Source organism: Stomoxys calcitrans, chromosome 1 (genome assembly GCF_963082655.1).
Source record: "Stomoxys calcitrans chromosome 1, idStoCalc2.1, whole genome shotgun sequence".
Lineage (NCBI taxonomy): Eukaryota > Metazoa > Arthropoda > Insecta > Diptera > Muscidae > Stomoxys > Stomoxys calcitrans.
The window spans coordinates 262,656,465-262,679,842 of NC_081552.1; the positions used below are offsets into that span (position 1 = coordinate 262,656,465).

At 36.5% G+C, this 23,378-nt stretch overlaps 1 protein-coding gene across 4 annotated transcripts in view; it reads left to right on the forward strand.

Moving 5' to 3' along the window:
• LOC106092868 (palmitoyltransferase app) overlaps positions 1 to 23,378 on the forward strand; it is a 448,575-nt gene that overhangs the window by 417,239 nt on the left and 7,958 nt on the right. For 3 of the 4 annotated variants that reach the window (XM_059360946.1, XM_059360942.1, XM_059360943.1), the window contains exons 11-12: positions 1,577 to 1,769; positions 2,332 to 2,422. In XM_059360946.1, coding sequence (XP_059216929.1) covers positions 1,577 to 1,769; positions 2,332 to 2,422 — 284 coding nt within the window. The remainder of the gene's footprint in view (positions 1 to 1,576; positions 1,770 to 2,331; positions 2,423 to 23,378) is intronic. The other variant, XM_059360945.1, reaches the window with a different exon arrangement.

Below are 23,378 nucleotides of genomic sequence, written 5' to 3' on the forward strand. Positions count from 1 at the left end.
AAGAAGCATGTTGAAGGCCCTTACACAACTCACCGACCCAAATTTGGCAAAATCGGATTATAAATGCGCCCTTTTTGAGCCCAAGACCTTAAATCCAAAGATATTTCAGAAAACTGTCGAGGGACCTAATCTAACCCACTATACCAAATTTCAGCGACATTGTACAATAAATACGCCTTTATGGCCCCAAAACCTTAAATCAGGAGATCGGTATATATGGCAGCTATATCCAAATTTGGACCGATCTGGGCCAAATTAAAGGAGGATGTCGAGGGGCCTAACACAACTCACTATCACAAATCTCAGCAAAATCGGATAATAAATGTTGCTTTTATGGGCCTAATACCCTAAATCGGCAGATCGGTCTATATGGGGGCTATGGAATATATATATGGGAGCTACATATAAATCTGATCTGATTCTGATGAAAATTATCAGACATATTGGGACGTCACAAAAAGCACTTTGTGCCAAATTTAGTAAAGGTCGGACCAAAATTACGCCTTCTACAGCCATAATAGGTCAAATCGGATGAAAGTTATATATGGGAGCTATATCTAAATCTGATCCGATTTCAATGAAAATTTTCACACATACTGAGTCGTGACAAATTTGGTAGAGATCGGACCAAAATTGTGCCTTCTACAGCCTTAAAAGACCATATCGGATGAAAGATATATATGGGAGCTATATCTAAATCTAAACCGATTTAGATTAAATTTTGCACACACATTGGGACGTCACAAAAAGCACTTCGTCCCAAATGTGGTTGAGTTCCGACCAAAATTGTGCCTTCTACAGCCTTAAAAGACCACATCGGATGAAAGATATATATGGGAGCTATATATAAATCTGATCCGATTCTGATGAAAATAAGCACTCATATTGGGACGTCACAAAAAACACTTCGTGCCAAATTTGATTGAGGTGGGACCAAAATTGTGCCTTCTACAGCTTTAAAAGACCACATCGGATGAAAGATATATATGGGAGCAATATCTAAATTTTGACCGATTTGAATGAAATTTTGCACACATATTGTGCCAAATTTTGTAAGGATCGGACCAAAATTGTAGCTTCTACAGCTTTAAAAGGGCACATCGTATGAAAGATATATGAAGGAGCTATATCTAAATCTGGACCGATTTTTACCATCACTAATAGCGTTCGTCCTTGGACCAAAAAAGACACTTATGTAAAATTTTGTGAAAATCGGACAACAAATGCGACCTGTACCTTGATTACAAAAATACATGGACAGACAGACAGACGGACATAGCTAAATCGAATCAGAAAGTGATTCTAAGCTGATCCGTATACTTATCAATGGGTCTACCTAGTCTCCTTCTTAGCGTTGCAAACAAATGCACAAATCTATAATTCCCTGTGTAGGGTATAAAACCTATAGAAATTTCGCAATTTTTTCATTTCATTTCATTTTTCATTCATTCATTCATTTTTTTATTGATAATTTCATCGAAATATTTTTTATAGAACATATTTTTAAAATTTTTTCTTGAAAATTCCATTTACTTAATTTTTTATAACTCTTTCTAATCCCCACTTCCTTTTGCAGACGTGGCATTGCTACCGATGACTTCATTTCACAAATGCAACAACACTCAAGTCCTCGCCATCCCTTGAGTGATGTGATAAGTGCCACCCATGTGAGTAGTGGTGCCATGATCACCTCCCAACCAATGATAGCCGGTGCCGGTGGTGGCATTAGTATAGGTGGTTCCGATCTAAAGTCAAGATATTACGATGAGGTAAGTCAATGCCCTCCAAGATTCGAATGTTCCCGCCTGAGATTGCGTGCGTACGAATTTTCATTTATATTTTGGACATTTTCAAAACTCTCGGTGTCGATTTTTTTCTTCTCGAATTCCTATGAGAGCACCTGTTACTGAAAGAAAGAACTGAGCCTTTTTCTGTTTTTTTTTAGACTAATAATGCACTGATCAAGAAAATGTTTTTTTTTCGTTCTTTTTCTCCTGTTTATTTCTCGTTGCAAAAAAAAAACAAAAAACTTGAACGACAACAACAACCACAATCATTCAACACCCACAACATGTCACTACAACAACAACATATCGCCAAATCGATGAAATACAATTCAATACAAACTCACCAAACTCACCACTTTCAACACACCAACCATTTGAACCATTCTCTTACATGAGAGATGTGTTTTTTTTTTTTTTTCTTTTAATTTGATTTATCCTTTGGGCTTGCTATGGGTTTCCAAAATACCCAACTCCCCAAACACATATCACAACCATCCTACGACCATCGTTCCAAAACTCACCTCTCCTCGCCTTGCTCGAACAGTCAAATACCTCATCATCGGCCATGGAAGCTGGGAGTGCGGCTACAGCTGGCGGCGTTTATAGGCCGCGCAGCTATGACAATTTACAAAATGGTAAGTCCCGCAACAAACATCATCATAAAAAACAAAAACATCAGCATCAAAAATGTTCACTACAAACACTACTACCACCTGCTCATCAATTTAATAACAAATACCAAAAACAACAAGAGCTTCAGCTGCATCATGATACAACGCCCAGTGCATTGGCCACACCCTCGCTGATGCACTCACCAGCTGTATCATCGTATCGCTTGAATCTCAAGCGGTCGTTGCACCTGCCTCTCTCACCGTCGTTCGATGCGCGCAACTCACCTCTGCCTCTGCTGCATCATCATCCGCACCATCAAACGGCCAGCACAACGGTGGCGACGACAGCGGTACAACCGCCAACGGCGGCGTTGGCCGCCCTAACTCCGATCTCAGCCTCGGGGGTGTCATTGCAACAGCCACCCCAGTCGCAGCAGCCGCAGCCACTACAGCCGAAACGTCCCTCCACCCTGCAGTTGCAAGCCTCGGGAGCGCCCTCTGCCAGTACAACGACTCTGACCACAATACACACGACGGGCCCCCAGGCTCCGGCGCCCACAGACTTCAAATACTATTCGCCCCAGCGTAGCACGGACTCGAATCTGTTGCGCAACTTCCCCTTCAACAAGGGGCGCGGTATGCGACGCCAGTCCACGCAATCGGTCGACTCGCAAAAGGTTGTCATACCCGGCTACCAGCCACTGCCCATGCGGCCGCGCTACAAGCATCAGGACGTTATGTTCGAACTGAAATCGCCCACGAATCGCCTGACCATCCGAGAGTGTGACTTTGGTGGTGGCGGTGAGCCATGTGACGACGATCAATCCATTAAAGATAGTCAAATATTTCGTGTTAGTAAAAGAAATCTTTATATGAATCACCGATCACCTTGGAAGGAGCGTGATCGCTACTCGAATCTCTATGAGTATTCATTTAATATCGATCTTAACTCAATTATAGAAGATGCGGCAGGCAGTGATTCGTCATAGTACGAAATCACCGGCATCATCTTCTTTCCCGCAGCATCAGCAATGGCCAACCAAGGAGCCGCTTTCCTGGGGGTCCTCCTTGCCAGTTGGTCCCGCAAGCTGGCAACTCTGCTTGGAGGCCATTGTGCCGTGTTGCAGTTGTTGCCTTTAAATGGCTGTCACAAAGCCAGAGCCAGGTACTGCCCGCAAATATTGGTGGTGGTCCATCGATTCGCATCGAATTTAATTCGGTGGCGTCGCTGTCTTTTTGTTGTGTTGAATTGAAGTTTTTTTCACTCTCTCTCTCTCTCTCTCTCGCTCAGTTTCCCCTCAAAAGGAGTTGGCTGTCGGCCTAGGCCAGTTTGGAGTTTTCTTATGAATTCGTTTTTTTTTTCCTGTTAGGCAAAAAACGAAATTGGCCCACGGCCTTTACCAGTGAATGAAAAATGAAATCCCTTGAGATTTAAATATCCCTTCCCCTTAAAGGAATGTGTGTTTTGTTGTAGATGCATGCCTATGATATGTCAGCCCCTGTTATTTCTTTAAGGTAGGCGTGGTGTACTTTAACATTTTATTTTCTTTTCTGTACATATTTTTGCTCGATAACCATTAGTGAGAACTTTTTCTGTTTAAACAAAGCAGGTACCAAATTTTGATTTTGCAAGGCATTTGTATTTTTGGCAATGTGAAAAACAAGTTTCACTTTGGCCCAAAATCCCATTGGAGAAAGAAGTTAATTATAAAAGCATTGAATGATCAATAAAGACAACTGACAGTCGATAAAGAGGAGCTCTACTGACAGAAAGCACTGCACAGAATAGATAACAAGCGTTCACAGTCGATAAGGTAGTACGTATGTCGATAATAGCGGTTTAGTATATATTAAGGCCAGAGTAGATTTAACCAAGGTACAACCAGCTGAGCAGCTAATGAAATTATTTGTTTTGTATTTGACTTCGAATGTTATTGCATCAAATGTTATTTTAGTGAATTTACGTTTATTAGGCCCCGTATTGAAGTAAATGAAGATATTTAAAGTAACTATAAAAACATCCTATAGTCGATAGAGATGTGAGCCCTGAAGATAAAAGGAACTAAAGACTAGATAAGCCTTCTTTTACAGCCAATCTCACCAATTCTGTGCTTCTTAAAATTAACATTTTTTTCACTTGTATGTTTCAATCAGATGAATTGGAAATTGGAATGGGAAAACAGATGTTTGAGACACCAAATCATTCATTCGGGCTGTTAGATTTAATGTATACATACCTAAACGTCTATGAAATCCCGAGTCAAGTAAGATTTATGGGTGGATTATGGATTCCAACTCGACTACAGTTGCTTTGCCAGGTGATAAAACCACGAAGTAAAAATTGGTATAAAGTTGGAAATGTTTGTGAGTTTCATGCAATATCAGTATTGTTAAAGTTCAGCTACTAAGAAATTTATAAAAAAAGTATGTAATTTGACAACGGTAGTTGGCAACGAAACTGAAGTTGGGTTGCCATACATAATCGATCCATTAAGTAGGCAGTATAATTTGGTTACATTAGCTTTCAGGCGTCCGCCAAATTTAAATCACTTTGGTTCAGTCATTGCTTAATTTAGTGAAATCGACCTTTTAAACGCTCTGATACCAGTATCTCTTTTTCAAAGTAATACATTAACGAGAGTCATCAAGGCTGAGCAGAAATCTAAGACAACATAAAAAGTTGATAATAACGTTTCACGAATGGAAAAATGGGCAGTGTACACTTAGAAAAGATAAAGTCAGTTTGTTAGCTGACTTTAATGTAATTTATATCCTGTTTATGTATCTCGAAACGAATTTTTCGCGTCAATCAAGATTTTGTTTAATCTGCAATTTGAGCAAAAAGGGAAGAATTTCGATGTATAAACAGATTCATTAAAGTCAAAAGAGCTAAAAACTCGAAAAGTAGAATGTAGATCGGAAAAAGAAGCCCAGACTAACGAAAATCAATCGTTTGACATCGACAAATATGCTATTAGTATTTTTATTCTAGTGTGCGACAACTAAACAATAAATGATATTTTTTTGACTACTGTCTTATCTTCTATAAATCTACCTTGAAGTTGGGGCAAACGCCTTACGAAATTATTTTTCTTCAATATTTCAGCTTTTGAAGTAAAACTAAGCAGGTTTCTTTTTTTATTGAGAACTAAAAATTAAATTTTCAAAATTTGTTAAAATCACTTAAAATAGTGTATTTTCTTTAAAGCTTTGAACTTATTTTTTAAGATCCCCTTCTGTAAATACTAACTAAATTTCCCATGAACATTCCACTAAGGAACAGGAGATAATTCATTTATATCAATTAGCGCAGTCCGATTACAATTTAAGTTCAATGATAAGGGGCCTTCTTTTTTATGCCGAGTCCGAACGCCGAGCCGCATGGCAACACCACTCACAAATTTCGCCAGCATTAGTAAGGGGATAACAACCGCTGAAAAATTTTTCTGATGTACATGCCAGGACTTGAACCCAGGCGTTCAACGTCGTAGGCGGACATGCTAACCTCTGCGCCACTTTACAATATTTAGAACCCGATAGCAAATGAAGGCTTCATTAAGTCTGTAGAAGACAGAAATGAATTAGCGGTCGGTAATACCGTTTCGAAGTCGATAAAATTATCGTATAATGGTAGAATGGCGTGCCGCACGACGACACCACTTGGTAGAGAAGATTTAAAATGGCAGGATTCGGCGTTTGTCGTCATAGGCGGACGTGCTTACATTCTAACCTGAATACTATACAAGCTGTTGTGTTTCGAATAATGATGAAAAGTTATTATCAAAAAAATAGATAACTGCAATTGATACGGCTGTTGATCATGCTTTATCGAAGGAACTTATTTTTCGCCCAAACATTTCTTATAGGAAATCGATTTCCATCTAGTGACTTTCCTACCAATTATGACGTCCAAAATTTAAAACTATTAGATTTAGAGTTACTAAATTTGCTGCCAAAAAACCTTTAAAAAAAGAGTTTAATTTGCAAGCTTTTCCATAGAATTTCAAGCAAAATCTTATTTCCACAACCAAAAAAAGGTTAATTGAAATATCATGTTTTTATACCCTCCACCATTGGATGGGGGTATACTTATGTCGTCATTCTGAGACCCCATAAAGATGTATACTTTATCATCATTCTTGATCGTCGTGTCATTTTAAGTCGATCTAGCCATGTCCGTCCGTCTGTCTGTCGAAAGCACGCTAACTTTCGAAGGAGTAAAGCTAGCCGCCTGAAATTTTGCACAAATACTTTTTATTAGTGTAGGTCGGTTGGGATTGTAAATGAGCCAAATCGGTCCATGTATTCATATAGCTGCCATATAAACCGATCTTGGGTCTTGACTTCTTGAGCCTCTAGAGGGCGCAATTCTCGTCCGATTTGATTGAAATTTTGCACGTGGTGTTTTGGTATCACTTCCAGTAACTGGTCTTAGTATGGTTGAAATCGGTCCATGTTTTGATATAGCTGCCATATAAACCGATCTTGGGTCTTGACTTCTTGAGCCTCTAGAGGGCGCAATTCTCGTCCGATTTGATTGAAATTTTGCACGTGGTGTTTTGGTATCACTTCCAGTAACTGCTGTAAGTATGGTTGAAATCGGTCCATGTATTGATATAGCTGCCATATAAACCGATCTTGGGTCTTGACTTCTTGAGCCTCTAGAGGGCGCAATTCTCGTCCGATTTGATTGAAATTTTGCACGTGGTGTTTTGGTATCACTTCCAGTAACTGGTCTTAGTATGGTTGAAATCGGTCCATGTTTTGATATAGCTGCCATATAAACCGATCTTGGGTCTTGACTTCTTGAGCCTCTAGAGGGCGCAATTCTCGTCCGATTTGATTGAAATTTTGCACGTGGTGTTTTGGTGTCACTTCCAGTAACTGCTCTAAGTATGGTTGAAATCGGTCCATGTATTGATATAGCTGCCATATTAACCGATCTTGGGTCTTGACTTCTTGAGCCTCTAGAGGGCGCAATTCTCGTCCGATTTGATTGAAATTTTGCATGTGGTGTTTTGGTATCACTTTCAGTAACTGCTCTAAGTATGGGTGAAATCGGTCCATGTATTGATATAGCTGCCATATAAACCGATCATGGGTCTTGACTTCTTGAGCCTCTAGAGGGCGCAATTCTCGTCCGATTTGATTGAAATTTTGCACGTGGTGTTTTGGTATTACTTCCAGTAACTGGTCTAAGTATGGTTGAAATCGGTCCATGTATTGATATAGCTGCCATATAAACCGATCTTGGGTCTTGACTTCTTGAGCCTCTAGAGGGCTCAATTCTCGTCCGATTTGATTGAAATTTTGCACGTGGTGTTTTGGTATCACTTCCAGTAACTGCTCTAAGTATGGTTGAAATCGGTCCATGTATTGATATAGCTGCCATATAAACCGATCTTGGGTCTTGAGTTCTTGAGCCTCTAGAGGGCACAATTCTCATCCGATTTGGCTGAAATTTTGCATGAGGTGTTTTGTTATGATGCCCAACAACTGTGCTACTAAAGGTGCAAATTGGTATATAACCTCATATAGCTGCCATATAAACCAATCTGGGATTATGACTTCTTAAGCCAATAGAGCGCGCAATTGTCATCCGATTGAGGAGAAATTTTGTACAACGGCTTCTCTCATTACCCTCAACATACGTGTCTAATATGGTCTGAATCGATCAATAGCTTGATAAATCTCCCATATAAACCTATCTCCCGATTTTGCTTCTTGAGCCCCTACAAGGCGCAATTCTTATCAGAATGAACTGAAGTCTTATACGATGACTTCCACAATGTTCAGCATTCATTTATGGTCCAAATCGGACTATAACTTGATATAGCTCCCATAGCATAACAGTTCTTTTTCAATACTCTTTGTTTGCCTATAAAGAGATACCACGCATAGAACTCGACAAATGCGATCCATGGTGGAGGCTATTTAAGATTCGGCCCGGCCGAACTTAACACACTCTTATTTGTTTTCATATAATCGAATTTAATTAAAAATTTCAAACAACTTCCCTATATACAATCTTGTAATTTGAGGCCTATTTGTAAGGGTTTATCAATCTAAATAATAGCCGCAGCGGCTATTCATTGATTCAACTACTCCATACAGCCGCCCCACAAATAACCTGGGGGCAGATTCAATTCAATTCCCACAATTGTCCGGCAATCGACATTTACGGTCCATGCTTAACCCTGCAATTATCATAAACCACTTACATACAGATACACACATTGACACTGCCTCCCTCCCTTCCTCTCTCTCTCTCTCTCTCCTACACACTCAGCCAAATGAATGTAAATATTAAACACGGTAGAGAGCAACAAAGGATATCTATTTTTTCCAGAGGTTGAAGAAGAAGATAAGCATCATTAATGGGGGCTCATTCAATGCAGGCAACAGAATACGGCATAACGTCGTAACAAAACCTTTGCTCTTATGTTTTGTTTCTTTTTTTTTTTTTTGTTTTTTGTACAAATGAGTTTGAAAGCTTGCTTTGTGTAGAGTACACCACCACCAGTAACAGCCGCCACACAGTTATTGCCATGTCCCTTGAACTCCCTTAGCCCCTTGACGCAATGTACATTAAAAAATGGATGCCTACCAGCGTTAAAGTACACTCCTCATGTAGTTGTTGTGTAGTTGCAAATGCCAACACCTTCTCCCCAAAAGTAGATAACCTGCTTAGCCCCCACCCTGGCCTTTCCCCCCAAACATGTTGAAAATGAACACTACCAATACCACTACTACTAGAACCCACCAAAATATTATATGTTAAATGCAACACATACTACTATGGTTCATTTAAATTTTTCATTACTAGAGCACAGTGTTTAAATAGTTTCCTCCTATCGCCTCAAAGCACTCAACTGCTAATATAAGGGATTGCTTGGAACAATTCAAATATTAACGGTTAAGTGTTTTATACGAACAACAACATAAATGTCATCATGTAAACAACCACAGCAGTAACAACAATTGAAACTATTTTCTCTTTATTTTACTCCATGCATTTTGTTTTTTTTTTTTTCTTCCAAAATCAAACAAAAAAACTCATAACCAATGAAGCCGACCATATCCAACCAGACCATTCCAATTTCATTTGAAACATTTTTATATCAAAATTTGAAAAATTTTGCGTTTTTTTTTTGTTGAAAAACAATAAACACCGCCACCTCCAACTGCAGCATGAACCACAACCGAAGTAAATAGAGAAACCCCTCAGCCCCAAGTTAATCGTTTAAAAACAAACAAAAAAAAACACCAAGAACAGAACAAAAAAGAACGCGATAACTGAACACTCATATTTTAACTGATTCTCGATGGCTGATTATGACTTTCTTTGCGAACGAAAGAATCAATAATCAATGTCCGTGTGTGTAAATATAAAGATATTTGTTGATAAACAAAAGCGCTTCCTAACAATATAATAATTAGTTTATATACATATAAATAATTTAAAAATAAATAAATAAAAACCAAACAATAACAAAAAATAATTAAAAAAAAAAAAAACAAAAATCCAAATATAAATGTTATAGCTCTGCTACTATAAAAAGAAAAATCTGTGATTTTGATGTTAATTTCTTTTTCTTTAACATATTGTTATTGTTTTTGTAATTCTGTGTTAGATCCTAGATTTAAATGTTCCAAACTACTTGTTGTGTATTAAGTAATAATTACTTTCCCAAAACCTTTACAAGCAGCATCAATATTTAGGGTAATCGATATTTGTTTATTTTTTAAAAGGTACATGGAATGGCGAGATCCACCCTGGCGTATGAGTGTTGTTAGAAAATATGGGTAATGCGTATACGACACCATGGATGGTATGACAATAGAGGTCGATTTGTTGTAGAACAAACAAAGTTCGTTATAACAAACCCGATACATTAATTTATCGAGAGGATGGAGCTTCAGTAAACAAATTTGATTTCCTCGTACACTTTTAAGTTAAATGAAAAAGAGGAGCACAATCAAGCGAGCTATTTAGAAGATGAGGCAATATTACGCACAAATTTTTACTGATAGCCAACACCAACCACTATGGGACGCGTTTCGTCTTTGGTTAGGAGACTTTTCAACCATATTAGGTGTGATGGCTTCAAGGGCCGTGCGTTGGTATGTTGCATTTAATCGTATTAATAGCGAAAATGCATCTATGATACAATACAATACAATACCACATTAACCACGCCCGACAACCCTGTCTATTAGCTGTACTTTTTCCCAATGCATGTGTTTTTGTGTAATGACAGACATTCTTTATGTGACTAATTACACTTCTTCCGTACTGCACATGATTTTGTATATCTGTTGGAAGTTGTATTGATGGCTTCGAACGCTAAGACAACGGCAATGGCTCCCGCTGTTGCTCCGTGTGCCCAGGTTCGAATCTCGGCGGGCCTCTGCCGAATTTTTTAATTTGTCAAGTTTTTTGCCAGTTAGAGCGAAGATCATTAAATTTTACAATTTTTGTTTGTTTCTCTTTCGACACGAGCTCAATAATCGGAAATTGCAAATGGAAAAGGAAAGCCAAAGATAGCAACACACACCAACCACTATGGGACGCATTTCGTCTTTGGTTAGAAGACTTTTCAACCATATTAGGTGTGATGGCTTCAGGGGCGGTGTGTTGGTATGTTGTATTTGAATCATATTAGTTGCGAAAACGCATCTATGATACAATTACGACATTATCCACGCTCGACAACCCTGTCTATTAGCTGTACTTTTTCCCAATGTATGTATTTTTGTGTAATCACAGACATTCTTTCTGTGACAAATTACACTTCTTCCGTACTGCACATGATTTTGTGCATCTGTTGGAAGTTGTATTGATGGCTCCGAACGCCAAGACAACGCCAATGGCTCTCGCTGTTGCTCCGTGTGCCCAGGTTCGAATCCTGGCCGGGCTCCGCCGAACTTTCTTTCATTTTCAAGTTTTTTTATACCCACCACCGAAGCATGGGGGTATAATCATTTTATCATTCCTTTTGAAACACATCAAAATATTTATTTTCGACCCTATAAAGTATATTTATTCTTGATCAGCGTAAAAATCTAAGACGATCTAGACATGTACGTCCGTCTGTCTGTTGAAATCACGCTACAGCCTTTAAAAATAGAGTTATTGAGCTGAAACTTTCCACAGATACTTTTTTTCTCTATAAGCAGGTGAAGTTCGAAGATGGGCTATATCGGACTTTATCATGATATAGCCCCCATATAGACCGATCCGCCAATTTTGGGTCTTAGGCCCTTAAAAAGACACATTTATTATCCGATTTTCATGAAATTTGGGACAGTAAATTGTGTAAGGACCTTCCACATTTTTCTGCAATTTGGGCCAGATCGGTCCAGATTTGGATATAACTGCCATATAGACCGATCCGCCCATTTAGAGTCTTAGACCCATAAAAGCCACATTTATTATCCGATTTTGGTGAAATTTGGGACAGTGAGTTGTTTTAGGCCCTTCGACATTTTTCTGCAGTTCGGCCCAGATCGGTCCAGATTTGGATATAGCTGCCATATAGACCGATCTCGCGATTCAAGGTTTTGGGTCCATAAAAGGCGCATTTATAAACTGTTTTCATTGAAATTTGACACAGTTACATATATTAGGCTTTTCGACATCCGTGTCGTATATGGTTCAGATCGGTTTATTTTTAGATATAGCTACTAAAAAGACCAATATTTAGTTATATACAATTGAACAATGACTTTGATCCAAATCGGAACATATTTCAATATAGCTGCTATGGGGCATAGGGTATGAATTTTCACCGGTTTTTGACGAAAGGTGGTTTACATATATACCCGAGATGGTGGGTATCCAAAGTTCGGCCCGGCCGAACTTAACGGCCTTTTTACTTGTTTTATTTTTTAGAATACTTCATTATAGATCTTAACGATTACCCTAACTATTGATGCCCTTAATAATTTCATAAATATGTATTTAATACAAATTTCTTTAAGAAAATTTCCATAAATGTGTACTTGTCATAAATGAATGTATTGTGTGTAATAAATGAAATCTGTACTCTATTACGGAAACATGTACATCAAACTGAAATATATTTCTTTTATTAACCAAAAATTATATTTTCTATCCTTGAAAGAATGTGTTTGTCCACTTGTATCTGTATTTCGTATGTATGTAACCTACCCTATATGTTAATTTAAAAAATCCCACTATTTATTATGAAGATATTCATATGCAATAATGATTTATTTTCTGCAAATATACACCATGATTTGCCCCAAACGCAGTCATGTTCACTACAATAATAATGTTATTAATATCAAACAATATTCATGTTCACGACAACAATTAGTAGTCGTAGAGTTTACGCGGTGCCAGAGACCGGTTTGGAGTCAAGCAAAGTTTGCTTAACTCCCAAACGCAGGCGAATTCCGATTTCGATTCCGACCCGAGTACTTCGACTCCAAAGCCTTGGCAAGAACCATATGTTTCTTAAGAAGGGTTTCCTTTTAAAGTTATAAAAAATTGCAAAAATTTCAAGTTTTCGATTATGGATTGCAACTCGACTACAGTTGAGTTGCCAGGAGACAAAAACCTCGAAGTGAAAATTAGTATAAAGTTGCAAATATTTATCAATTTCATTCAATATCAGTATTATTATTAAAATAATGAAATTTGTGAAAAAGTACGTAACTCAATACAAACATGAGAATTTCTGTAACGAATTTGGCCGTTGGCAACGCAACTGAAGTTGGGTTGCCATCCATAATCAATCCAATTATATACTCCTAAATTTCGCCCATTCATATATTGACCATAGGTTCGTCCTCCATTATTTTAAGTTAAATATCCAAAACTTAAGGCTATACTATGCGTCAGAATGTTTTGAACATTTTAATTAAAAAAAAAATGGTATTGCTCATATCAGAACTGTAATGGTTTGCAATTAGCATTACTTTATTCTTAAGAAACCATAGATTCATATAAAAAAATGTTTAAAAGATTTACATTCTTTAAGAAAATGATCGTGGACTTTGAATGATTGGAAACTATTCTGCTTCAAACAGCATTGAATTTTAAAAATTCTTATACTATAATTGTCACAAATCAGAAAAAAATTTAAAAAAAAATATTACGAAAATGTTTTAAGAATGACTGTGTAAATGGATATAAATTCATTCATTCATTTTGTCATTCCATTTGCAACACATCGAAACATCCATTTTTGTCCCCTACAAAGTATATATATTCTTGATCACTGGAAAAATCTAAGACCATCTAGCCATGTCCGTCCGTCTGTCTGTTGAAATCATGCTACAGTCTTTAAAAATAGAGATATTGAGCTGAAACTTTGCACAGATCCTTTTTTTTGTCCATAAGCAGGTTAAGTTCAACGATCTCTATATCGGACTATATCTTCATATAGCTCCCATATAGACCGATCCGCCGATTCAAGGCCTTAGGCCCATAAAAGCCACATTTATTATCCGATTTTGCTGAAATTTGGCACAGTGAGGTGTGTTAAGTCCTTCGACGTCCTTCTTCAATTTGGCCCATATCGGTGCAGATTTGGATATAGCTGCTATATAGATCGATCTCTCGATATAGGGTCTTAGGCCCATAAAAACCACATTTATTATTCGATTTCGCTAAAATTTGGGACTGAGTTTGACATCCTTCTTCACTTTGGCTCAGACTGCCCTATAGACCGATCTCTCGATTTAAGGTCTTCCCCCCATAAAAGGCGCATTTATTGTCAGATTTTGCCCAAACTTGGGACAGTGAGTTGAGTTAGGCCCATCGATATCCTTCTTCAATTTGGCCCATATCGGTCAAGATTTGGATAAAGCTGCCATATAGACCGATCTTCCAATTTGGGGTCTTAGGCCCATAAAAGGCGCATTTATTGTCCGATGTCGCCGAAATTTGGGACAGTGAATTAAGTTAAGCCCCTTGACATACTTCTGCATTATGGCACAGATCGGTCCAGATTTGGACATAGCTGCCATATAGACCGATCTCTCGATTTAATGTTTTGGGCATATAAAAGGCGCATTTATTGTCCAATGTTGTTGTAGCTACTAAAAAGACCAATATTTTTGTTATACACAAAGTATATAACAAAGTTCGGCCCGGCCAAACTTAACGCCTTTTTAATTGTTGATTCTTATGAACAAACAACAAAACCTAGTCATGATGGGTCATATGTCCATTTGGGGAGTTTTTAGGGGGTGGGATGACCCCCTACACTTCGATCTGAATTTGTTTGCCAGATTCGTAATCTACTCACGAATACCTTTCATTTAAGCCCCATACTGATATGGACGACCAATTTGTCTGTTTTTAGACATTTTGGGGTTGGGGCGCGTACTTGGACCATATTTTTAATGCCATATTCGTATTCTACTCTTCAATACCTTTCATTTGATATCCATATTGTCTTTATCGGTAGCCATGTGATTTTGGGTGGTATTTTGGGGCCCCCCCACCACCCCCCCCCCCCCTTCCGAAATCAACAAATTATAAAACCTATTTTTCCTTCCTTACCATAGTCGTAATCTACTTCCAAATACCTTTCATTTGAGTCCCATATTGTCATGATCGTCAAATAAACCTATTTTGAGGGGTTTTGGGGCTGGAGCGGTCCCCCAGGACATGGGACCCATTTTTTATTACGAAATTCGTACTCTACGCTTGAATACGTTTCATTTGAATCCCATATTGTCCCGTTCGGTACACTTTTATTTTTGGGTAGTACTTTTGTGGTAAGGGAGGGTCCGCCCCCCTTCCGATATGAAAAAATTATATAGCCTATGTTTGCTTCCAGACCAACCTACACAATCTGTGAAAAGTTCAAGGTAATAGGAATTTTAATTGAATTTTATATACAAGTTATTATTCGCCTGACAAATGATGCAGGGCTTAATATAGTCGGCTGAACCCAACTTTTGCCTTTCCTTGCTTAATAATACTGGGCCAAGTAGACTTTAGCGCTCACAGATCCTTGTAAAACACCATTTGTAATCCGTAGCCTTTTGAGTCGTACCTCGAAGAACCAACCCACAACTCTCTAGAAATGATTCGTTGTTACAAACTGTAGCCTAATTAATGTACGAATGGGCGAATATTCCTGGAATATTCCCTCATAATATGGTGTTAGGGATAAACAAGTTTGCCGCAAAAATACATTCTGGTTGGTAATAAGAATATTTTATTATCTTTTTCATCTGTTTGGCTTTTAACGGCCGGTCATGCGAGTCAATTTTTGTTTCACCCTGAGCACGGGGAACTTGGAAAAACAGCTTTCAATGTTGTTGTTTCTAAATGGAAGACGAAAAGCTCGTCTTCAAAACAAAATCCACCACAAGTGTGGTGGTTATGTTGACGGTGGTGGTTATGCAGGCGGAACTTGCCACGTTCACAAGGGAATAAAATGAATGCAAAAGCCATAGTGGGGAGTTGGAGTTTGTTTGAAGAGATAAAGATTTCACATAGGATTTGTGCTTATGATCTCAACTAAAAGTACTACAAACAACAAGCTATGAACTGTAGACCGGTCAGACGGACGGACATAGTTCACGTTGGTGCCAATGAGATAATGAAACCCAATTATTGAAACGCGTCAACCAGTGGGGTGACATGACATGTGTCCTGCTTTGACTGAGGAACTGGCAATTTCTTTTCTTCAAGACTCAATTATCCATCTCTCCTTTGGATGATGCAATGAAACAAGAATATTTTATTTTGCAAACCGAATACAATGGTTTGTAACAAACATTTTCTGGTTTGTGACAACCATAGTGTTGTTTTACACAAATGATTATTTGGTTTTTTAAAAAATTTTATTGGTTATTATTAATATTTATATATTTTCTAAGCTAAAGCATAAAACTTGGGCCTTTTTATATTTTTTATACTCTCGGCACTAAAGTGAACCGACCATTTCTTGAAGAAATTTTATGCGGAAAATGTTTTTTTTTTGTCTTAAAATTTGTTCACATAATTTGAAACCGAATACAATGGTTTGTAACAAACATTTTCTGGTTTGTGACAACCATAGTTGTGTTTTACACAAAAGCTAATTTGCATTTTCGAAAATTTTATTGATTATCATTAATATTTATTTCTTTTCCAAGCTAAACCATAAAACTTGCACTTTGTTTATAGTTTTACAGAGAGTCTACTCTCGGCACTAAAGTGAACCGACCATTTCTTGAAGAAATTTTATGCGCAAAATGTTTTTTTTTGTCTTAAAATTTGTTCACATAATTTGAAACCGAATACAATGGTTTGTAACAAACATTTTCTGGTTTGTGACAACCATAGTTGTGTTTTACACAAAAGATAATTTGCATTTTCGAAAATTTTATTGATTATCATTAATATTTATTTCTTTTCCAAGCTAAACCATAAAACTTGCACTTTGTTTATAGTTTTACATAGAGTCTACTCTCGGCACTAAAGTGAACCGACCATTTCTTGAAGAAATTTTATGCGCAAAATGTTTTTTTTTTTGTCTTAAAATTTGTTCACATAATTTGAAACCGAATACAATGGTTTGTAACAAACATTTTCTGGTTTGTGGCAACCATAGTATTGTTTTACACAAATGATTATTTGCTTTTTCAAAAAATTATATTGGTTATTATTAATATTTCTATTTTTTCCAAGCTAAACCATAAAGCTTGGACTTTGCTTATAGTTTTACAGAGAGTTTACTCTCGGCACTAAAGTGAACCGACCATTTCTTGAAGAAAATTTATACGGAAAATGTTTTTTTCCGTAAAATAAATGTAAAATGTTTAAAATTTGTTCACATAATTTGAAACCGAATACAATGGTTTGTAACAAACATTTTCTGGTTTGTGACAACCATAGTGTTGTTTTACACAAATGATTATTAGCATTTTCAAAAATTATATTGGTTATCATTAATATTTGTAACTTGGACTTTGTTTATAGTTTTACAAAGAGTCTACTCTCGGCACTAAAGTGAACCGACCATTTCTTGACGAAATTTCATGCGGAAAATGATTTTTTTTTTTTTTCATCTTAAAATTTGTTCACATAATTTGAAAGCGAATACAATGGTTTGTAACAAACATTTTCTGGTTTGTGACAACCATAGTGTTGTTTTACACAAATGATTATTAGCATTTTCAAAAATTATATTGGTTATCATTAATATTTGTAACTTGGACTTTGTTTATAGTTTTACAGAGAGTCTACTCTCGGCACTAAAGTGAACCGGCCATTTCTTGAAGAAATTTTATACGGAAAATGTTTTCTTTTTTCATCTTAAATTTTTTTTTTACATAATTTGAAATGCCATTTGAATTCTTTCTTCTTAACAAAATCTCAGTATTACTTGTGGTTAGAGCTTTTAATCAACGACATTTATATATAAAATAATTCTGAGGTAACCTAAATAAATAGGAAGAACATATATATATATATATATTTAGGTAATATTGTAGAATATGCAAATATTTATGTTTTAATTTACGAAGAAAACAACAAAACCAAAACTGAAACTAAACGGAAATTGTAAAACAAAAAAAAAATAAAATTTTTTTATTTGTAAACATTTTGTAACTTTTTTATATGAGGTTTCAATTTGAAAACGTTGAAATTAAAGAAAAAAAAACGAAACTAAAACAAAAACAAAAATAGGAACTTTATACATAACTGAAAAAAAATGTCAACAATGATAATTATAAAAAAATTAAATTTTATTGAAGAAACAAAAATTAATATCAGACTAGAAAATAAAAAACAAAAAAATAACAAAGTATACTGAAAGTTACAGTGTTAAATCAGATATAAACAAGAAGAGAACAACTTTAATAAAAACCAAAAACTTAGCTGAGAACTGCCATTTTAATGAAACAACCAGTTAAACGAACAACCATAATTATAATAAATAAATTAATTATTATTATTGATAATAAACCTAATAATAACGGGAAATTGTAATGCAGTCGATCCAAGTAAGTGTGTATTTTAAATAATTGATACGTTACCAGAAAATAAAAGAAAAAACTCATATTTCAGTTCCTTTTACACCACAAACAATTGATAAAGAAATATTTTTTTTAAAAATGGCAAAAGCCAAAGAAAAAACCAACAGAAATTAGTCAAAAATGTCAATAAGTGAATAAACGAAAGAAAATTGAACGTATCTTATAAGTGTTAAATATATATATACATACACATATATATATATATAAGAAATAAGCATGTTAACAAACCAAAAATTCATAACATAACATAATGAAATTGTTGTCATTGAAAATATTTATAAAATATTAAAAAAAAAAAATTAAAAAAAACCAAACATTATTTATACATCATACCATAGATAGTTATACTCTAGTGATAAGGAAAAACAACCAAACAAAAAGGAAAACACTTTGTACTGGAACACAATTGATGTTGCTGAAGCTTCGTAAACAACAAAACAAACAAACCAAACTACAATTACAAAAAAATTCTCATTAAATTACAAAAACCTAACAATAAAAACTATATACGAGTATAAATACTGAAAAACCAACCAACCAATCTTCCTTTTTTTGAATCTGAAAAGGAAAAACATTGGAAGGAAAACCAGAAAATTCATTGCATTTTACACTTGGATGAAACAGTTTTTCCACCCAAAATTAGTATAACGTCTTTAGTATTAAGTTTTTATTTAAACCAATATTTATTTTCAATATTTCTTTTATCTCTTGTTATGGAAGTTATTCTTAAATTGTATTCATTTTTTTTATATATTTATTATTTTGTTATATTTGGTTTAGCCACTTAAGTTTTTAGCCTTAATGCAGTTGATATTTCCATTGAGAGTGTTTTTATGGCAGTTTTTTATTTTATTTTTTTTACATATTCTTAAAGAAATTTCTTATGACAAGGTATGGGCTTGGGGTCTTTGCCACAATTTTTCCTTTCAATTTTCTTTTTCCTCTCTTTCTCTCACTCTCTTCAGATACTTTTACTTCTTAATCTTCTTTTATCGAGCATAATTTTCTCTCTCTCTCTCAATTCAGTGTTTGCGTTATGATCTCTCATCAACTCTTTTTCAGACATCTCAGACACCAGACAACAAAATGAAATAATCTAGAAGAACAAAAATAATTTGGCTTTTTTTATATTTTCAGCATATTTTTTTTTCTGTCCGTCTGTCCGTATAACCATAAAACAAGTAAAAGCGTGCTACATTCGCCTGGGCCGAATCTTATATACCCTCCACCATGGATCGCATTTGTCGAGTTCTTTTCCCGGCATCTCTTCTTGGGCAAAAAAGGATTTAAGAAAAGATTTGCTCTGCAATTAGAGCGATATCAAGATATGGTCCGGTATGGACCACAATTACAACAAAATGTTAGAGACCTGTGTAAAATGTCAGCTAATTCGAATAAGAATTGCGCCCTTTGGGGCTCAAGAAGTAAAATAGACAGATCGATTTATATGGGAGCTGTATCGGGCTATACACCCATTCAGACCATATTAAACACGTAGGTTGATGGTCATGAAAGAATCAAGATCAAGATCAAGATCCCAGATCGGTTTTTATGGCAGCTACATCAGGTTATGAACCGATTTGAACCTTATTTGACACAGTTGTTGAAAGTAAGAATAAAATACATCATGCAAAATTTCAGCCAAATCGGATAGAAATTGCGGCCTCTAGAAGCTTAAGAAGTCAAGTCCCCAGATCTGTTTATATGACAGCTATATCAGGTTATGAACCGATTTAAACCATACTTGGCACAGTTGTTGGATATCATAACAAAACACGTTGTACAAAATTTCATTCAAATCGGATAAGAATTGCGCTCTCTAGAGACTCAAGAAGTCAAGATCCAAGATCGGTTTATATGGCAGCTTTATCAGATTATGACATTATTGACACAGTTGTTGAAAGTAAGAATAAAATACGTCATGCAAAATTTCATTCCAATCAGATAAGAATTGCGCCCTCTAGAGGCTCAAGAAGTCAAGGCCCAAGATCGGTTTATATGACAGCTATATCAGGTTATAGACCGATTTGAGCCATACTTGGCGGAGTTGTTGGATATCATAACAAAACATGTCATGCAAAATTTCAGCCAAATCGGATAGGAATTACGCCCTCTAGAGGCTCAAGAAGACAAGGCCCAAGATCGGTTTATATGACAGCTATATCAGGTTATAGACCGATTTGAACCATACTTGGCACAGTTGTTGGATATGATAACAAAACATGTCGTGCAAAATTTCATTCCAATCGGATAAGAATTGCGCCCTCTAGAGGCTCAAGAAGTCAAGGCCCAAGATCGATTTATATGACAGTTTGCCAAAACATGGACCGATATGGCCCATTTACAATACCACCTACACTAATAAGAAGTATTTGTGCAAAATTTCAAGCGGCTAGCTTTTCTCCTTCGGAAGTTAGCGTACTTTCGACAGACAGACGGACATGGCTACATCGACATAAAATGTCGCGACGATCAAGAATATATATACTTTATGGGGTCTCAGACGAAAATTTCGAGTAGTTACAAACAGTATGACGAAATTAGTATACCCCCCATCCTATGGTGGAGGGTATAAAAATATGAACAGCTTGAAAAGCTGTGAGTACAGCCGTTCTTTTGCTACTTTCCTCTTCCTTACCTGATGACAAGAATTGCATTAAACTGCCTTGTACTTCCTCTTGCTCAGCTATAGATCTTCTCCAAGAAATGGGCCTCAATTCGTGATTCCATCAAAAATCCTAGAAAAATCGAAATTTCATTTGGAAAACTTAAAATGGCTGGGTCTCCATTCGTGACTACAACAAAAATCCATGAAAAATCGAAATTTCACTTGGAAAACTTGAAATGGCTGTATCTCCTAAACTATGCGTAGTAGAGGGAAATGGGCCTTAATTCGTGACTTCATCAAAAATCTTTGAAAATCGAAAAATTCACTTGGAAAACTTAAAATGGCTGCATCTCCTAAACTATGCGTTGTAGAGGGAAATGGGCCTCAATTTGGGACTCCTTCAAAAATCCTTGGAAAATCGAAAATTTACTTGGAAAACATAAAATGGCTGTATCTCCTAAACTGTGCGTCGCAGAGGGAAATGGGTCTCAATTCGTGACTCCATCAAAAATCCTTGAAAAATCGAAATTTTACTTGGAAAACTTAAAATAGCTATATCTCCTAAACTAAGCGTCACAGAAGGAAATGGGCCTCAATTCATGACTCCATCAAAAATCCTTGAAAAAGGGAAATTTCACTCGGAAAACTTAAAATGGCTGCATCTCCTAAACTGTGCGTCATAGAGGGAAAAGGGCCTCAATTCGTGACTTCATCAAAAATCCGTTAAAAATCGAAATTTCACTTGGAAAACTTAAAATGGCTGTATCTCCTAAATTGTGCGTCGCAGAGGGAAATGGGCCTCAATTCGTGACTCCATCAGAAATCCGTCTGTCTGTCCGTCTGTCTGTTGAAATCACGCTATAGTCTTTAAAAATAGAGATATTGAGCTGAAACTTTGCAGGGATTCTTTTTTTGCCCATAAGCAGGTTAAGTTCGAAGATGAGCTCTATCGGACTATATCTTGATATAGTCCTCTTATAGACCGATCCGCCGATTTAGGGTCTTAGGCCCATAAAAGCCACATTTATTATCCGATTGTGCTGAAATTTGGGACGGTGAGTTGTGTTAGGACCTTCGACATCCTTTTTCAATTTGGCCCAGATCGTTCCAGATTTGGGGTCGATCCTCCGATTTTGGGTCTTAGGCCCATAAAAGCCACATTTATTGACCGAATTCGCTGAAATTTGGGACAGTAGGTTGTGTTAGGCCCTTCGATATCCCTCGTCAATTTGGCCTTGATCGGATCAGGTTTGGATACAACTGCCATATAGACCGATCCCTCGTTTTAAGGTTTTGGGCCCATAAAAGGCACATTTATTATCCGATTGTGCTGAAATTTGGGACAGTGAGTTGTGTTAGGACCTTCGACATCCTTTTTCAATTTGGCCAAGATCGGTCCAGATTTGGTTATAGCTGCCATATAGACCGATCCTCCGATTTAGGGTCTTAGGGCCATAAAATCCACATTTATTATCCGATTGTGCTGAAATTTGGGACAGTGAGTTGTGTTAGCACCTTCGACATTCTTTTTCAATTTGGCCCAGAACGTTCCAGATTTGGTTATAGCTGCCATATAGACCGATCCTCTGATTTAGCGTCTTAGGCCCATAAAAGGGGACAGTGGGTTGTATTAGGCCCTTCGACATCCTTCGTTTGGCCTTGATCGGATCAGGTTTGGATATAGCTGCCATATAGACCGATCCTCCGATTGAAGGTCTTAGGCCCATAAAAGCCACATTTATTATCCGATTTCGCTGAAATTTGGGATAGTGAGTTGTGTTAGGTCTTTCGCCATCCTTTGTCAATTTGGCCTTGATCGGATCAGGTTTGGATATAGCTGCCATATAGAGCGATCCCTCGTTTTAAGGTTTCGGGCCCATAAAAGGCGCATTTATTGTCCGATTTAACTGAAATTTTACACAGTGACTTATGTTAGGCTTTTCGACATCCATGTTGTGCATGGTTCAGATTGGTTTATTTTTAGATATAGCAACTAAAAATACCAATATTTTGTTATTCACAAGTGAACAATGACTTGTACATATATTCCCGAGGTAGTGGGTATCCAAAGTTCGGCCCGGCCGAACTTAACGCGTTTTTACTTGTTTTTATTTCTCACCTCAACTTCTTCAAGCAATCTTTGTTATTTATTAAAAAGTGTCTTGTTGTCTGGTGTCACATGCCCATCTTTTCATCCCAAAATGATTACAGTTACGGTCCCTACCGATCGTACAACTTATACTAAAACTCTTAAAACTAATTTCATAAAAAAAAACATTTTTTACAAAAAAAAATAAAATAAATTTCTAAACCACATTTTTAAACAACAAAAATTTTCTTTAACTTTTACGCTTCGTT